This window comes from Elephantulus edwardii, unplaced genomic scaffold (genome assembly GCF_000299155.1).
Source record: "Elephantulus edwardii isolate Elephantulus edwardi_28Jun2011 unplaced genomic scaffold, EleEdw1.0 scaffold00071, whole genome shotgun sequence".
Taxonomy (NCBI): domain Eukaryota; kingdom Metazoa; phylum Chordata; class Mammalia; order Macroscelidea; family Macroscelididae; genus Elephantulus; species Elephantulus edwardii.
The window spans coordinates 5,309,193-5,322,868 of record NW_006399821.1 but is presented as its reverse complement, the minus strand read 5'-3'; the positions used below and the strand labels follow the sequence as shown (position 1 = coordinate 5,322,868).

Genomic DNA, 13,676 nt, shown 5'->3' with positions numbered 1-13,676 from the left:
TTTATCATTTCAGATTATTTTTTTTCTCTGCATAAAAATGTATTTACCTCCTTAATATTATAAATATTTGGCAAGTGTAAGACATAATGTAAAAAAAGCAATCTGTACAAATATCTCCAGGATTTGATTTTTGTACCATGGAAATTTTATTTAAACATACAGGGTTTTAGCATGTTTATACAGTTTATCTTAGTGATATATTTAAGTGGCTAATACCTAAACAACTGTTTATTCAAAGGCGTCAGTAATTTCTATGTGGAACACTAAATAACAATTTTATACTGTGCTTTGTACTATGCTGTAACTCCCTCTTCCTTATGACTGGGCTTCTGGAACACTTGCCTGTAATCACTGAAGGGCTGTGAACCTTGAACTATTTCACTACGGGTTCTGCTGGACAGATAGATACTAGGCTGGTTATTAGTGATCAAGTAAGATTTATTCCACAAATGCTATCACTACCCCTTAAAATTTTACAGAGGTTATAAGAAACTGACATGTTGAGTGATGATCAGCACTAAGTCTTGAATTCCCACTGAGGTCACTCGAGCTATTAATTATTGTTAGGTACTGTCGAGAATGGCCCATAAAGACCCTATAAACAACAGATCTAAACCCTATCCTATCCTGTACCATCCTCATACGTCCTGACATTCTACAGCTCACCGTGGTAGTCACTGTGTCAATTCATCTGGTTAAGGGTCTTCCTCTCCTTCGCTGTGACCTTCTGCATTTTTGTGTATCATATCCCTCTCCAAGGAACAGACCCTCCTAGCAACATGCCCGAAGTATGTAAAATGAACTTTGTCATCTTTGCCTCCACAAAGAAAACTCTGGCTGCACTTTCTGAGACATACCTGTTTGTTTTTTCAGCAGTCTGTCAGATGTTCAGTCCTCTTCTCCAACACCACAGCTCAAAGACATCAAATCTTCTGTCATCTTTATTCACTGTCCGGCTCTCTGATGCAAGTGATTGGAAAGACCATGGCCTCAGACACACCTTAGTCCTCAAACAGACATCATTATTCCTCAGTAATTTGGAGAGGTCTCTAATAGCAGACATTCACAGTACAATGCATCTCCTAATTTCCTGACTGCTGTACCAAGGGTGTTGATTATGGATCCAAGTTAAGATGCAGTTGCTGACAGCTTCAATCTTTTCTCCATCTATCATGACGATGCCTACTGGCCTAGTGGTAAGAACCATTGTTTTCTTGATACTGAGATGCAATCCATATCGATGTATCCCCTTGATCTTCTGAAAAAAAATGCTTTAAGTCCTTGTCACTTTAAGCAAGCAAGGCTGTATTATCTCCATAATGCAGGTTACTGATGAGTCCTCCTCCGATCTTGATGCCACATTCTTCTTTGCAGAGTCCAGCTTCTCAAATATTTTGTTTAGCATACAGAATAGGTATGGATAGAGAATACAACACTGATGCACTCCCTTCTTAATTTACTACATGGGCTATAAGAAGTGAGTCAAAATGCAGTTTGAGTAGAATTCTGAAGAGGTCAATTACATTTAGTATGACATCAAGCTGTGACAACAGTTTTAGTTTAATGTACATTTTGACTTTCAGCTACACAAAGGTAGGTTTTAAATAATTAAAATGCTGTAACCCACTAATAAAATTGGCAACCATCCACTATTTTGTTGACTGAGCAAAGTTCTAATATTTTTTCTTTTCCCAAGATCTTGCAATTTTCTAAGACTTTTAAGAAAATCTGAATTATGTGTACACACAAGTACCTCTAAAGAGCACATTAAATACTATTTTGTCAAACTTTCAACAAAACAGCAAACATACAACTACTGATTTTTTCTATACGGAGTACAAAATACATTTCTCTTTGGGTTAATAAGCATTTTTTTAAAAAAATATACTTGAAATATAAACAGCCTAATATTTTCTGCCTTTATGAAATACTAACATATAAAAAATTAGTAGTCTTTGTGTTATTTTTGCCCTGATGTCACAATACCACGTCAACTACTTTTTCAATGGCAAGAAAACACACTAATTTAGTTCTGCTTTGTTTATAGCCAGAGAGAAGAACTTAAGTAAATGATGAGGTAGGTCTTGTTTTTGAGAAAAAAAAAATGTTTAAGTTACTTACTTGGCTCTCCAATGAGAAAATAGTGTTGAGAACTTAATCATCCTCAGTGCACATAATAAAATTTAACACATACAGATAGGAAATCTTCTCCCATGCGATTTACAAAGTGTTAAAACCTGATGCAAGGTCAGTGATGAGTCAGTACTGACTTGACAAGAGAAACAACATTATGAACTACTAAAGAAGAAACTTTCTTGGAAGAAATGCAGCCAGAATGTATGTGGGCCTTCATCTCACAAACTTTGAAGAAGCTATCAGGACAGTAGTTCCTGGACTACTTGGCAAAGTATAGGATTAAAAAAAAAAAGGAGGAACCACAGTGAGGTGGACTGGCACAGTGACTAAATCAAAGAGCTTACAAGTGCAGTAGATTGTGAGGATGACACAGGACTGGATGAGGCTTTCTCTCTTTTGTATATAAATAAGGCTGCTGTGAATCAGAGACAATCTAATGGTATTTAATAACCATTACCCAGTCACTGGATAAAAGTTTAGTGTGTTTAAACTTCATGTGTTCCCTGATGAGAAGAACAATGACATTAAAGCAAAAGTTTTCCCTATCTAGACAATGAGACAATTATCCTTTATGCTAGTATAAAATCCCTTTTTCTCATCTCCCCTAAAATTAAACTATGTCTCCCCTACTGAAAGCTAATTTAGTAACCATTTATCAGAATGTATGTCATGCACTGTGCTGAGTGTTAAGTATATGAACAAGGACAAGTTCCTGTCTTTAGAAAGCTCCCAAGTATACAGCCAAAAATATAAATAAGTAAACAAGACTTAAATTTAGGGATGATAGCGAGAAAAGAGTAAGAAGTGTCAGGATCCATTAGAAACCACTATTAATGCTAGTGAAATTAAGGAATTTCTACACATGGAAAGTCATGTCTACCTGAAATGTAATTTTAGTGGTCTACAAATCACTAGGTTGATTTCGTTTCACTAAGTAAAAGAATGCTTTCATTTGACCTTTTGGAACTTCAATGTGTGTATATATCACTTAGAGACTCTTAGACTGTAGAACTCCTCTTTACAAAGACAAAACACCAAGCTACTACTGCTTTCTTAGTCCACTCCAAAGCCAGACACATTATTTAATATCCTGGTACTGACTAGGGACAGGAAAGCCTAGAGGTATCTGAAAAACTAAATCTCAGGAAACAATGGAACGAGAAAAAGAAATTATCCTAAATAAGGTAAATACACAGAAATAGGATTGGAGATAAATGATGATAGCCAGCTTACAGAAAAGCAGAGAGAGGGTAAAAAAAAAGGAAATGCAACAAAATGTCAGTAGCGACTATGTTAAAAAAGATTTTCTCCACCTTCTCTATTTTTATTACTTGGTTATATACTTGGTTCAGTACTTCGAATATATTACTTGGTTTTGTGGCAAATATTTTGTTTAAAAAAAAAGGTCTTCTAGATACTAGGTGTCAGCATTGGGTACCATCAAACTGATGAGAAACCAGCACAAAGGGCCTGTTAAAAATCTGTACAAAATTAGTGTTTAGAGAAAGTCTATTACACATTCTTCACCACAATTCTGAAGGCTATCTCATCCTAATCTATTCTAGAATGACGCTAGTTCGTTCTGCCTGGCCAAATGTTTCAAGGCTGTCACTAGGGACAGCAAGTTCTTACTGTAAATGAGAGAGGTCAGATGTATAAAGAGAATGCTGAAATCTAAAACTTGAGCCTAAAGCTATGCCTTGTACTTTTAATTCCTGAAGAAAAGTGTCTCCAGGACTTAGCCTCAGGGCAGCAGCAGCAGCAGCAGCAGCAGCAGCAGCTGTGGAGCATGCAATACAAGGAGGGGCATTAGTTTCTCTCCAAAGAGATTAAGTTTCACTGAGTTATTTCAGAAAACATGGGTAAGTAACATTTGAAGACTATACCTTAATTAAATAAAGAACCTTCTGATCCAAATAATCTAAGTGGTTATTCATGACACAAATGCTCATATTAATACACTCATGCCACTCAGGCTGAAGAAACAGATCATCAAAAGGGATAGAACAGTCTGTAATAAGGCCATTACTATTAGCATTTCTTTACTTGCATGCAACCCAGTATTTAGAGAATACATTATTCTAAATGTGTTTTAATTTTTTCCATTAAAGTTTACATTAACTTTTTTAAAGAGTAATAAATAGTTAGAAAAAAAGATTTTGGAATCTGGACGCAATCTGAAAAGGTTTCTAAGAACCAATCCCTAAGAAGAAAAGCTCATATTCAGGAACTAAGATATCAGGCAAGACAATGCAAAGATTGAAGAATTATAGATACTATTGTTACAGTTCCAAGCTAAAAATAATTTTAAAGTGAAAGAAATGTTTGCATATACATACTTGTTGAAATAATTTAGTACTGGGTTCCTCCTTTATTCTCTTTACTACAAGAGGAACATATTCTGCTCCCTCTCTCCACCCCTTTACAGACGCCAGCCATTCTTGGCCTCCTGCCAGGAGATTCTTTGGGCAGTGTGTGCTCTCCAGACTCTCCATAACTGACTTACTCAGAAGTGGTGTTGCTGCTGTGGCTCAGTGGGTCAGTGGGCCGGCTTGAGTCCAGGATATGGATTCCCAGGGAGTTGATTGCTCGCATTAAAATCGTCACCATTGCCTCTACTGGAAGCTTCTCAAGAACAATCACACGGCAGCGGCTCAGAAGAGCCGCATTGACCTGGAAGGAAGGGTTTTCTGTGGTGGCTCCAATCAGGGTAATTGTCCCACGTTCCACGTGAGGAAGAAAAGTATCCTGATCATGGGAGGAAAACAGAAGAAATGGATTCCCATAAATAACCACCCACAGACTACTATGTAAGTTGTTTATCACTTCCTTCCTTCCTTTCCTAACTTTTATCTTTTTAGTTTATAGATGGCAAGCTACCTTAGATGACTGAATAGGAGCTTAACAGTTGGAGAATGTCAGTCTTAACTTTAAGTCCAAATATGTCTTTGGATGCCAGTCTTTCAGCGTGGTTTTTCATTAGCAAACTAATAATGTTGAGGGAATTCTACTTTGGTTTTAATAAAAATAGTTTGGGGTTGTTTTTTGGGTTTTTGTTTTTAACACAGATAAGCATCTGAAAAGGGCATATGACTAAGAAAATGAAAAAAAAATATTTAATCACCATTTGCAAAATCATTTTCCACCACAAATATTTAAACACTGTTACTTTTCCTAACAGACTCACAAACATGCTGTCTTGGAGAGAAGAAATGTTTACATGAGTCAGTGACCCAATATTAAACCTAAAGTCAGAATGTTAAAAAGTCTTTTTATTCAGAAGAGACTTAACTCAGGAAAAGGAACCTTGCTATGGTTCTGGGAAATATTTTTATCTAGGAGAGGGACATCATGCTTGGGAGGGTGGAGGGACGGCGCAGGAGAGGAAGGCCCTCTATGAGGTGGATTGATTCAGTGACTGGGATAATTGGGATGGGAGTGTCAGAGACAGTGCGATTGGCACAGGACAGAGCGGAGTTTAGGGCTGTTGTACATAGGGTCGCTATGAGTCGCAGGCGACTCGACGGCACATAACAACAACAACAACAAGGATTATAAAACTTCAAATATAAATATCTAAGGAAAAAGTATAGCTAAAAAGAAAATTTAATGTCTTTAGTAGTGGCTTTGTTTATAAAAGCCAACTATGTTCTTTTATTTTTATCTCAGAAAGTCAGGTAAGTAAGTAGAAACTAGTAGATCCTTTAACAATCACCTTGATCAGCGCCTGGAGTCACATGAAATACAGATTTTTGAAAATACAATTGTAAACTCTATAGGAGAGAAGTAAAACATATTTTAATAATCTTAAAATTAACGTAAACTGCTCACTATAAATATTTTAAAACTCTAAAAACCAGAACAAGAAGCCTTAGTGGTGGTACCTAGCCGACAATCAAAAGGTCATGGATACAAATCCACTTAGTAAAAAACTGGAGATTTGCTCCTGTAAATTACAGGCAAGAAAATCCTGTGGGGACACTTACTGTAACACTGAATAATTAAGAGTAAAAAATTAACTTGATAGAACAATAAATTAAAAATTTAATCTATAAGCCAACTGTTATCACATCAAGATCACTTTTATTAAACAAAAATTCACAACACAAATATTTAAAGAAAAATGTGGACAAAATAGGATTGAAGCAGACAGGTGGCGAGTCTGTTTCTTCGCAGACCAAGTTAATAGTGACAATATAAACACAAAGCATGTTTACAGAACTTTATACTTTGTAAAGTGATTTCACAACTACTTGATGTTCACAGAGTCAAAAGGACAAAAAAGTTAATATACCTGCTGAGACTTATTGAACCGATGAATCTCATCAATAAAAAGGATAGTTTTCCTTTTGAAAAAGTTTTTTTCATTTTGAGCTTGCTTTATAACATCTCGCACATCATTTGTCTTGGCATTTGTTGCAGACAGTGTCACAAACCTTATGCTGTGCTTCTTGCTGTTGTTTGCAATTATGTGAGCCAGAGTGGTCTAGAAGAGATGACAAACAGAGCTTAGGAAGCAGATCAGTGTTAACTGCCCATAAGTACTAACAGAGAGATGCATCACCATTTAACTAATCACTTGAAACTATGTGAATACTTAAGACCAGCGATAAACTATTAGGCACTTTTAAAAAGAAAAATTAAAGAAGTTAATCTTGGTCTTTTTTCCTTTGTAACCCTTTCTTGAGACTCTAAGATCTTTGAATTCCTAGTAAAAAAGAGCAGAGCGGCTATCTTGACTTAACAGTGTGACACACAGCTGTCATCTCTCATTAAAGAGAAAATTATTTTTCCGGCACCCAAGAAAATATTACTACTTAATGAACCTAGGTGAAGAACTGGACAGCACAGAATTAACATTGTCACTAGAAGTTCTCCACTGCAGTTTCACTCTTATTCCACCCTAAGAAAAGTGAATAAGACTCTGAGTTGAAAGATGGCTAATATTCAAGAAGACTGCATGGCAATCTTGAACTTTTTCTTTAGAAATGGATGAAGTGACAGCACACTGTTCGTGCTAACATTTAACAGACAACATGAGATTGAAGGAAAGCATTGCTCAGGTGCTCCACAAGTTCATGCTGTTATAAATACTAGTATTATTGGCAGCAGTTTAACAAAGTAACACAGAAGGACATTCAAAGACAGACAAGTCCATAGGGATGAGGAGAGGGGAGAGGAGAAGAAAGAATTTTCTAAAAGCTGTGCATCCACTTATCAAAGCCCAGCCCACTCTTCTAGGAGTCAGATAGTGAGTGACTAGGTTTGAGCCTGCTCATCAGCTAACACGGAGCAGGTAGGCCCACTGACTCTAACTGAATTTTCTATCCACTCACCCTTCCTCATTTCCTAGGAAGATTTTTTCCTTGACATCAGGGACACCCAACAACTGATTATCCATATTCATAATGAAAAGAATTCATGGACAAGTATGATGAATGCCATTGTCCAATTTCTTAAGTAAGGTAACACCCTAAATTCAGAGGGCTAGATATCAACAACTCCACTAATTGTGTAAATGCTATTTGGGATAGATCTTATTCTAACCAAAGGGAAAAGCTATGCGAAATCAAGAAGCAATTCAGGCAGATGAAATAGACAGTGGTATAGTTAAGTTGTAAGAAGTAGGAAGAAAAATTCTAAATGTCCTGGATTCTAAGTGATCTGAACCTCAAAACTAAGGGAAACCTATGAAATTTGAGCCTGTATTTTCCTTACACTTACTAGGTTTTTCCTTCATACAGATTTCAAATATCATACATTTGAACAGCTCTTAGTTTTCTTTACCTTTAAGCTCTATCTCCCTAGTTTCTTCCAAGTATCCTTCCAATGGCATGCTTTCCAGACTCACATTAAGCTTCTTAGAACTTGTGTAAACTTCTGATTAACCATCTCAGAACTTGTGAGAATTTCTAACACTGCGTGACACTTTAATGCATTAATGTTTCTTTGTCTAAAGTGTAAGGCACTGTGAGAAAACTTATTGAAATGCTAGCTGAACATGTCTTCACAGGGATGAATGTTTTACTGTAACCCTGTTAACCAATCTTTAAGGATAACTAAAAAATTAGAATTATAAAGTAAAAAATGGTGAGAGGGAAGTGTAAGAAACACAATATAAAAATAACATGTTGTTTCTAACATCAGGGAAATCACTAGTGATGACAGATGAATCTTGGCTAAAAGTAAAGAAAAAGAGAAAATGCTTATGTTTTATTGACTATGCAAAGACATCACACTGTGTGGATCATAAAAACATTACAGAAAACATTAAGAACAAGAATTGCAGAATACTTAATCATGCTCATGTGAAACCTATTAACTAGACCAAGAAGCTGTTGTGAAACCAACAACTAGACCAAGAAGCTGTTGTCCGAAAAGAACAATCCAACACTTCATGCTTTAAAATAAGGATAGATGTACATCTGGGTTGTATTTTTTTTCTTCATATGCTTCTGAGAGTTGGACAATATCTAAGGATGACAGAAGAATAGATGCCTTTGAGTTGTGGTGCTAGAGAAGAGTCATTAACATACCATGGACTGCCAAGAAAACAAAATGAGGGTGAAACCAAGTCTTTCCTTGGAGGCTAAGATTTTGAAGCTCCGCCTCACTTTGCGCATGTGACCAGGAGAGATCGGTCCTTGTAGAAAGGCGGATAGTTCAGGAGAGGAAGACCCTGGGTGAGATGGATTGATACAGTGACTTTAGTCAGACTGGCTCAGAACAGGAACGGCACATAAAAACAATAACATACTATGACAGGTTTCGAAGCAGGAGTGGCATCTTCTTCCTAAACATGCCTCGGGAACTTTGATAAATGTCAATAGTTGTAGACGGGCTTCAGGCCTTTTGTTCACAGGGTCACTATGAGTCATGCTCGAATTGAAGGCAATCAACAACAACATTCAGTATGCTGGGCAAATTATTTGAGAAGTTGGACTATATGAAGAATGTGACAAGAAGACTTATCAACAGCCTTAGATATGTAGACAGGTAACACAACCTTGCTTGCAAAAAGAGGACTTCAACACTTGTTGAAGGAGATCAAAGTTTATAGCCTTCAATATAGATTTCATACATCTCAACCTCAAGAAAACAAAAATCCTCACCATTTAACCAACAGGAAATGTTGTGGTTCTTAGAACTTGAGTACATTTCTAAAACAACATGACAAAAGAATGTATTGGTATGTCTTTGTAAGTATTGTGAGGAAAGGTTTTGAAATGATAGCTGAAAATTACTTCAGAGGGATGGATGTTTCACTGTAGTCCTGCTAAACGAATAAATCTGTAAGGATAACTAATAATCAAAATTGAAAAGACTGAAGTTGTGATTGATCTTATTTTATCTGGATCTACATTTAAACATCCAGAGTACATCAGTCATGAAATAAAAAAATGTGTTACATTGGAAAAATCTGTCATGGTCCTTCCCAAAGTGCTAAAGAACAGGGATGTCAATTGAAAGACTAGATGTACCTGATCCAAGCCATGATCTTTTCAAATACCTTCAGAGTCTGAAAGTCAGACAGTAAATAAGGATGAAAGGAAAAAAATCGATGCTTCAGAGTTGAGTGCTGCAGAATAATACTAAATATCCATCCCACAGACTTCCAAAAGAACAAACAAGTATGATTTGGAGTAGTGCAAACCTGAATGCTCCTTGAAGAAAAAGTATTTTGGGGCATGTAGTCAGAAAGGGACAGTCCTTGGAAAGGGGCATCATACTGGGAAAGGTTATACATACTGTGTGACAGTGAGACCCTCAGCAAGAAAAATTGACTGTTAACAATGAGCTAAAGAATATTAGCGATCATGAGGATGGTGTATAGCAAAGTTCAGATTTGTTGTTCACAGGATTGCTGTGAGTGATAGATGACTTGATGGCACCTACCAACAACTGTTTCTTTCAGGAAAGGTGAGGAGGTAGGGTGGAAAGATCATATACAAGAGTACAGATAATCACGCACTATGAATTTATATTCATCTTAATTCTGAGACACCAGCACAAGTCCTTAGGATCTCAGAGAGAGGCAGCAGGAGAAGCCTTTTCCTAGAACTTTAGACTCCACTCTTGGGTAACATAGGAACCTTACTATCCATCCAGGTGAGTCAAGGAGCTGGCAAACAGCAGCTCCTCGAAGAATTGAGATACCTTCCACTGCTGGGCCCACTCTGATCTTTCCAAGCCAATTCTCATCACAGAGCGTGGCCCTAGAACACTGCTGCTGAGGCTGCACTCACCTTGCCACAGCCTGGCGGCCCCCACAAAATTAATGAGGGGATTTCGTTCGTCTCCAGGAGGGACCTGAGCAACGTCTCCTGCCCCACAGCTCGGCTTTGCCCGATGTAGTCCTGCAGCGTGCCAGGGCGCATCTTATCGGCCAGCGGCTTGCCCGCCAGCATCTGCCTGATCTCTTCAGTGGTCATCGCCAGCGAATGCGATCGCCCCCCGCCGCTGCCCCCAAAAGCTGCTGTGGCGGCCGCGTCCACCGCCTCGGCATCCCAGGACCCCTGGTCTTCCTCGCCATCACCGTCCACGTCGCCGTCTCCCACCACTTCTTCCTCCTCCTGCGCCTCTGCCTCGTCCCAGCTCCGTGGAGATGCGCTCCTCGCTGCAGCGGCCGAGGCGGCCGGCCTTTTGCCCGACCCTTTTCTGCCCGGGCTGCTGACCCGCGCCACAGGGAAGTCCGGAATGAGGCGGGCGCCGCTGGGCGTGGGCGGTGCGTCGTAGCTCTCCCGGCTCTCCGTCTCGCCGTCGTCACCCTCCTCGCCTTCGCCCTCGCTGCTCTCGGCCGCCGTCGGGGTGGCGGGCTGCTTTGGGGCAGAGCTCTCTGAGTGCCGCCGCCTTTTGGCAAGCGGCGGTGATGGCCCTTTGGCTGGTTCTCCGGCGCTGTGCGACCCGGCTGCGGACTCCGCCTGACCTGCGGGGTGCAAGAGGAGGCAGCGGTCCAGATGCGAGTTGATGTGGGTGGCAGGCATCATTTGCTGGCACACAGGGCACTGCACCTGATGAAACTGAGACAGGAAGGGATCGTCCTCAGGCCCGCTCACCTCCATGACCGCCGCAGTAGCCGCTATCTCGCGCGATTCTCACGATCCCGGCCGCTTAGGCCCCTTGCGGCGCAATTCTCGGAGCAGAGAGAGGACACGCGCGGCCCGGGGAAGGGCGCGTCTCATGCCACACGTCTGAAGGTGCCGCGTCGGCCCGCCCTCGGCCCCTGCCGGAGGCACCCCGACCAGCACTCCGGGAAGTGTAGTCCAACGAGGCCTTCTTTAGGCCTCGGGGTAGGCCACTTCCTGACCGCTCTGGGTCTCTTCCGGCTCTGGCACGCCTACTTCCGGCAGCGGCAGTAACACTTCCGACTTAAACGCTACAACTTTCTCTTCGGCGGGATTATTTGCTGCAACTTTTGTGCTGGGATGAGGTCTGTGGCTCTGGTCGTCCTGGGGAATTCTCTCCCAGAGCACCCATCTTCTGTGGAAAAGAACGAAATCATTCAGGACATGCGAAGTCCGCCAAGGCCTGAAGCCTTCCTAGAAAATGCTTCGAAGTGGGGGTGCCCCGCCAGTGGCTGGGTTGCAGGATAAGAGCAAGCAAATTTCACCTCGGGGTGCAAGTAGTTTAAGGGAAATCAGAAGAAAGGCTATCGTGGTAATTGCACGAAGAACTTGAGCAAACCCAAAAGTACGAGTTAGGAACATGGAGAAAGACCCTTATCTTCAGTGGCTGTCAAATGCAAACAGTCGTTTTCTTTTGCTTTTCTTGTCTTGGAAAAAAAAAACGGGTTTGCTTTATGTTCTTTCTTTTTACACAGTGGCACTATTACAGTCCCCCTGACGGTCGTATTTTGATACTTACTTCTCTTTTTTATAATAGCAAAATATTGAAAATAGTCTCATTATTTTGAAATTTAGTAAAAGGAAACTATATCATTCCCAATGACAACAAAATAAGGTTGGGATTTTTTTACAAGTGACTGTGTCCAGTTTAATGGGAAAAGAAAGATCAGATTAAAACATGAGTGTCGATTATACATCTTGCACGCGTATCTCTGAGTAATGAGATTATCGGTCGTTTTCTGTAAAATTCTCCTTTAGGAAATTGTTACAAATGCAGTTTTATGGAGGAGGAATAAAAGGTCTAAAATTTGATGAAAAATGACAATTTAATCTGCATAAGAGAACCACGTTGAAAGTTATCCAAAATAAAATATCTAAAGGATTTTTTAGTTTTTTCATATCAGACTATTTAAAAAAAAAAAAAAGAAATGGGAAAAGAGCTAGAATGAGAAGGTAGTGGAAATGTGTTTTTGGTTTCAGGTTGTGTTTTTTTGGGAGTTTTCCCCAGTTAGTGCAGACTGTTTCAGCCTTGGAATTTTAAGAGGATTGAACCCCATGTTTTAATGGAGTTTTTGAAACTAGAAATCTGAGACTCAAGATTAACAGAAAAGAATTCTCCATCTTTGCAATTTATAGTCTCTGAAAATCTGCTGAAGGCTAAGTTCTGAGTTGACTTGCTGAATTGAAAAAAGCTAAGGAGAGATAGGAATTAAAAGAATCTCTGTTTTGACCATCCACTAATTTGCAATTGTGAAGAGATGGTGATTATGAAAGTTTTGTTTGGAGAGAAGGATGGAAGACTTCCCTCAAAACAAGTCTTAAAGAAAAAAGGATAAATATGGAACTGTAATTTGCTGCATTAATTTGAACATTTTTATAAATATGTGGGCATGCAGTCAACACTCTTAGTACCAGCAGCCAGGAAATAAAAAGACAAATTGGGTTGGAATAGTTTGCTGTAAGGAATCTTTCCAGAGTATTGAAGAGCGTCGGTTTCAGTCTGGAGACTAAAGAGTGCCTGATTCAGACAATAGTCTTCACAATTACATGCTATACATCAGAAAGATGGACAATGACTAGGGGTGGAAGAAGGAGAAGTAATGCCATAGAGTTGTGCTGGAGTATAGTATTGAGTAAACCATGGACTGCGAGGAGGACAAACAGGTTCATCTTAGAGTGAGACCAGGTTGCTCCTTGGAAGCAAGGATTCTGAGGCTTCATCTGACATACTTTGGGCAGGTTATAAGGAGGGACCAGTCCTCGGAGAGAGACATCACCTTGGAAGGGTGGAGGAACAGATAAAGAGAGGAAGACCGTTGATGAGACGGATTGATTCAGTGACTGGGCTAATAAGGGTAGGTGTGTTAGAGACAATAAAGTTGGCACATGATAGAGCAGAGAGGGCTATTACACAAAGGGTCAACATCAACAATCACTTCTGCAATGTAAAGTTTTAACATTAATGGCAACACTAGACATAAGTGAAGTTTAAAAAAAACACCTCTGACTCGTTACTGCTATGTCAGAACCAGCTAATTTCTGACAAAACAGTGCATTTTGAATGCTGTAAATAGCACAGGAGAAGATTGCCTATCTTTCTCCCTCAAAGTTTAATACATCAGAGAAGGCATAGCCTTTAAATTAGCCATGTAACTCCTTAAAAAAGACATGAAAGCCTTAAAACTTTTATTTTTA

General features: G+C 39.5%; 1 protein-coding gene across 2 annotated transcripts in view; it reads right to left on the bottom strand.

Annotated features, from left to right (window-relative positions):
- Window positions 1-11,198, bottom strand: part of WRNIP1 (Werner helicase interacting protein 1) — a 37,921-nt gene extending 26,723 nt beyond the window's left edge. Inside the window, exons 1-3 of one of the 2 annotated variants that reach the window (XM_006888705.1) lie at window positions 10,383-11,198; window positions 6,431-6,622; window positions 4,643-4,884 (exon numbers count right to left, since the gene is read on the bottom strand). In XM_006888705.1, coding sequence (XP_006888767.1) covers window positions 4,643-4,884; window positions 6,431-6,622; window positions 10,383-11,198 — 1,250 coding nt within the window. The remainder of the gene's footprint in view (window positions 1-4,642; window positions 4,885-6,430; window positions 6,623-10,382) is intronic. The other variant, XM_006888706.1, reaches the window with a different exon arrangement.
- Window positions 11,199-13,676: the final 2,478 nt, after the last annotated feature.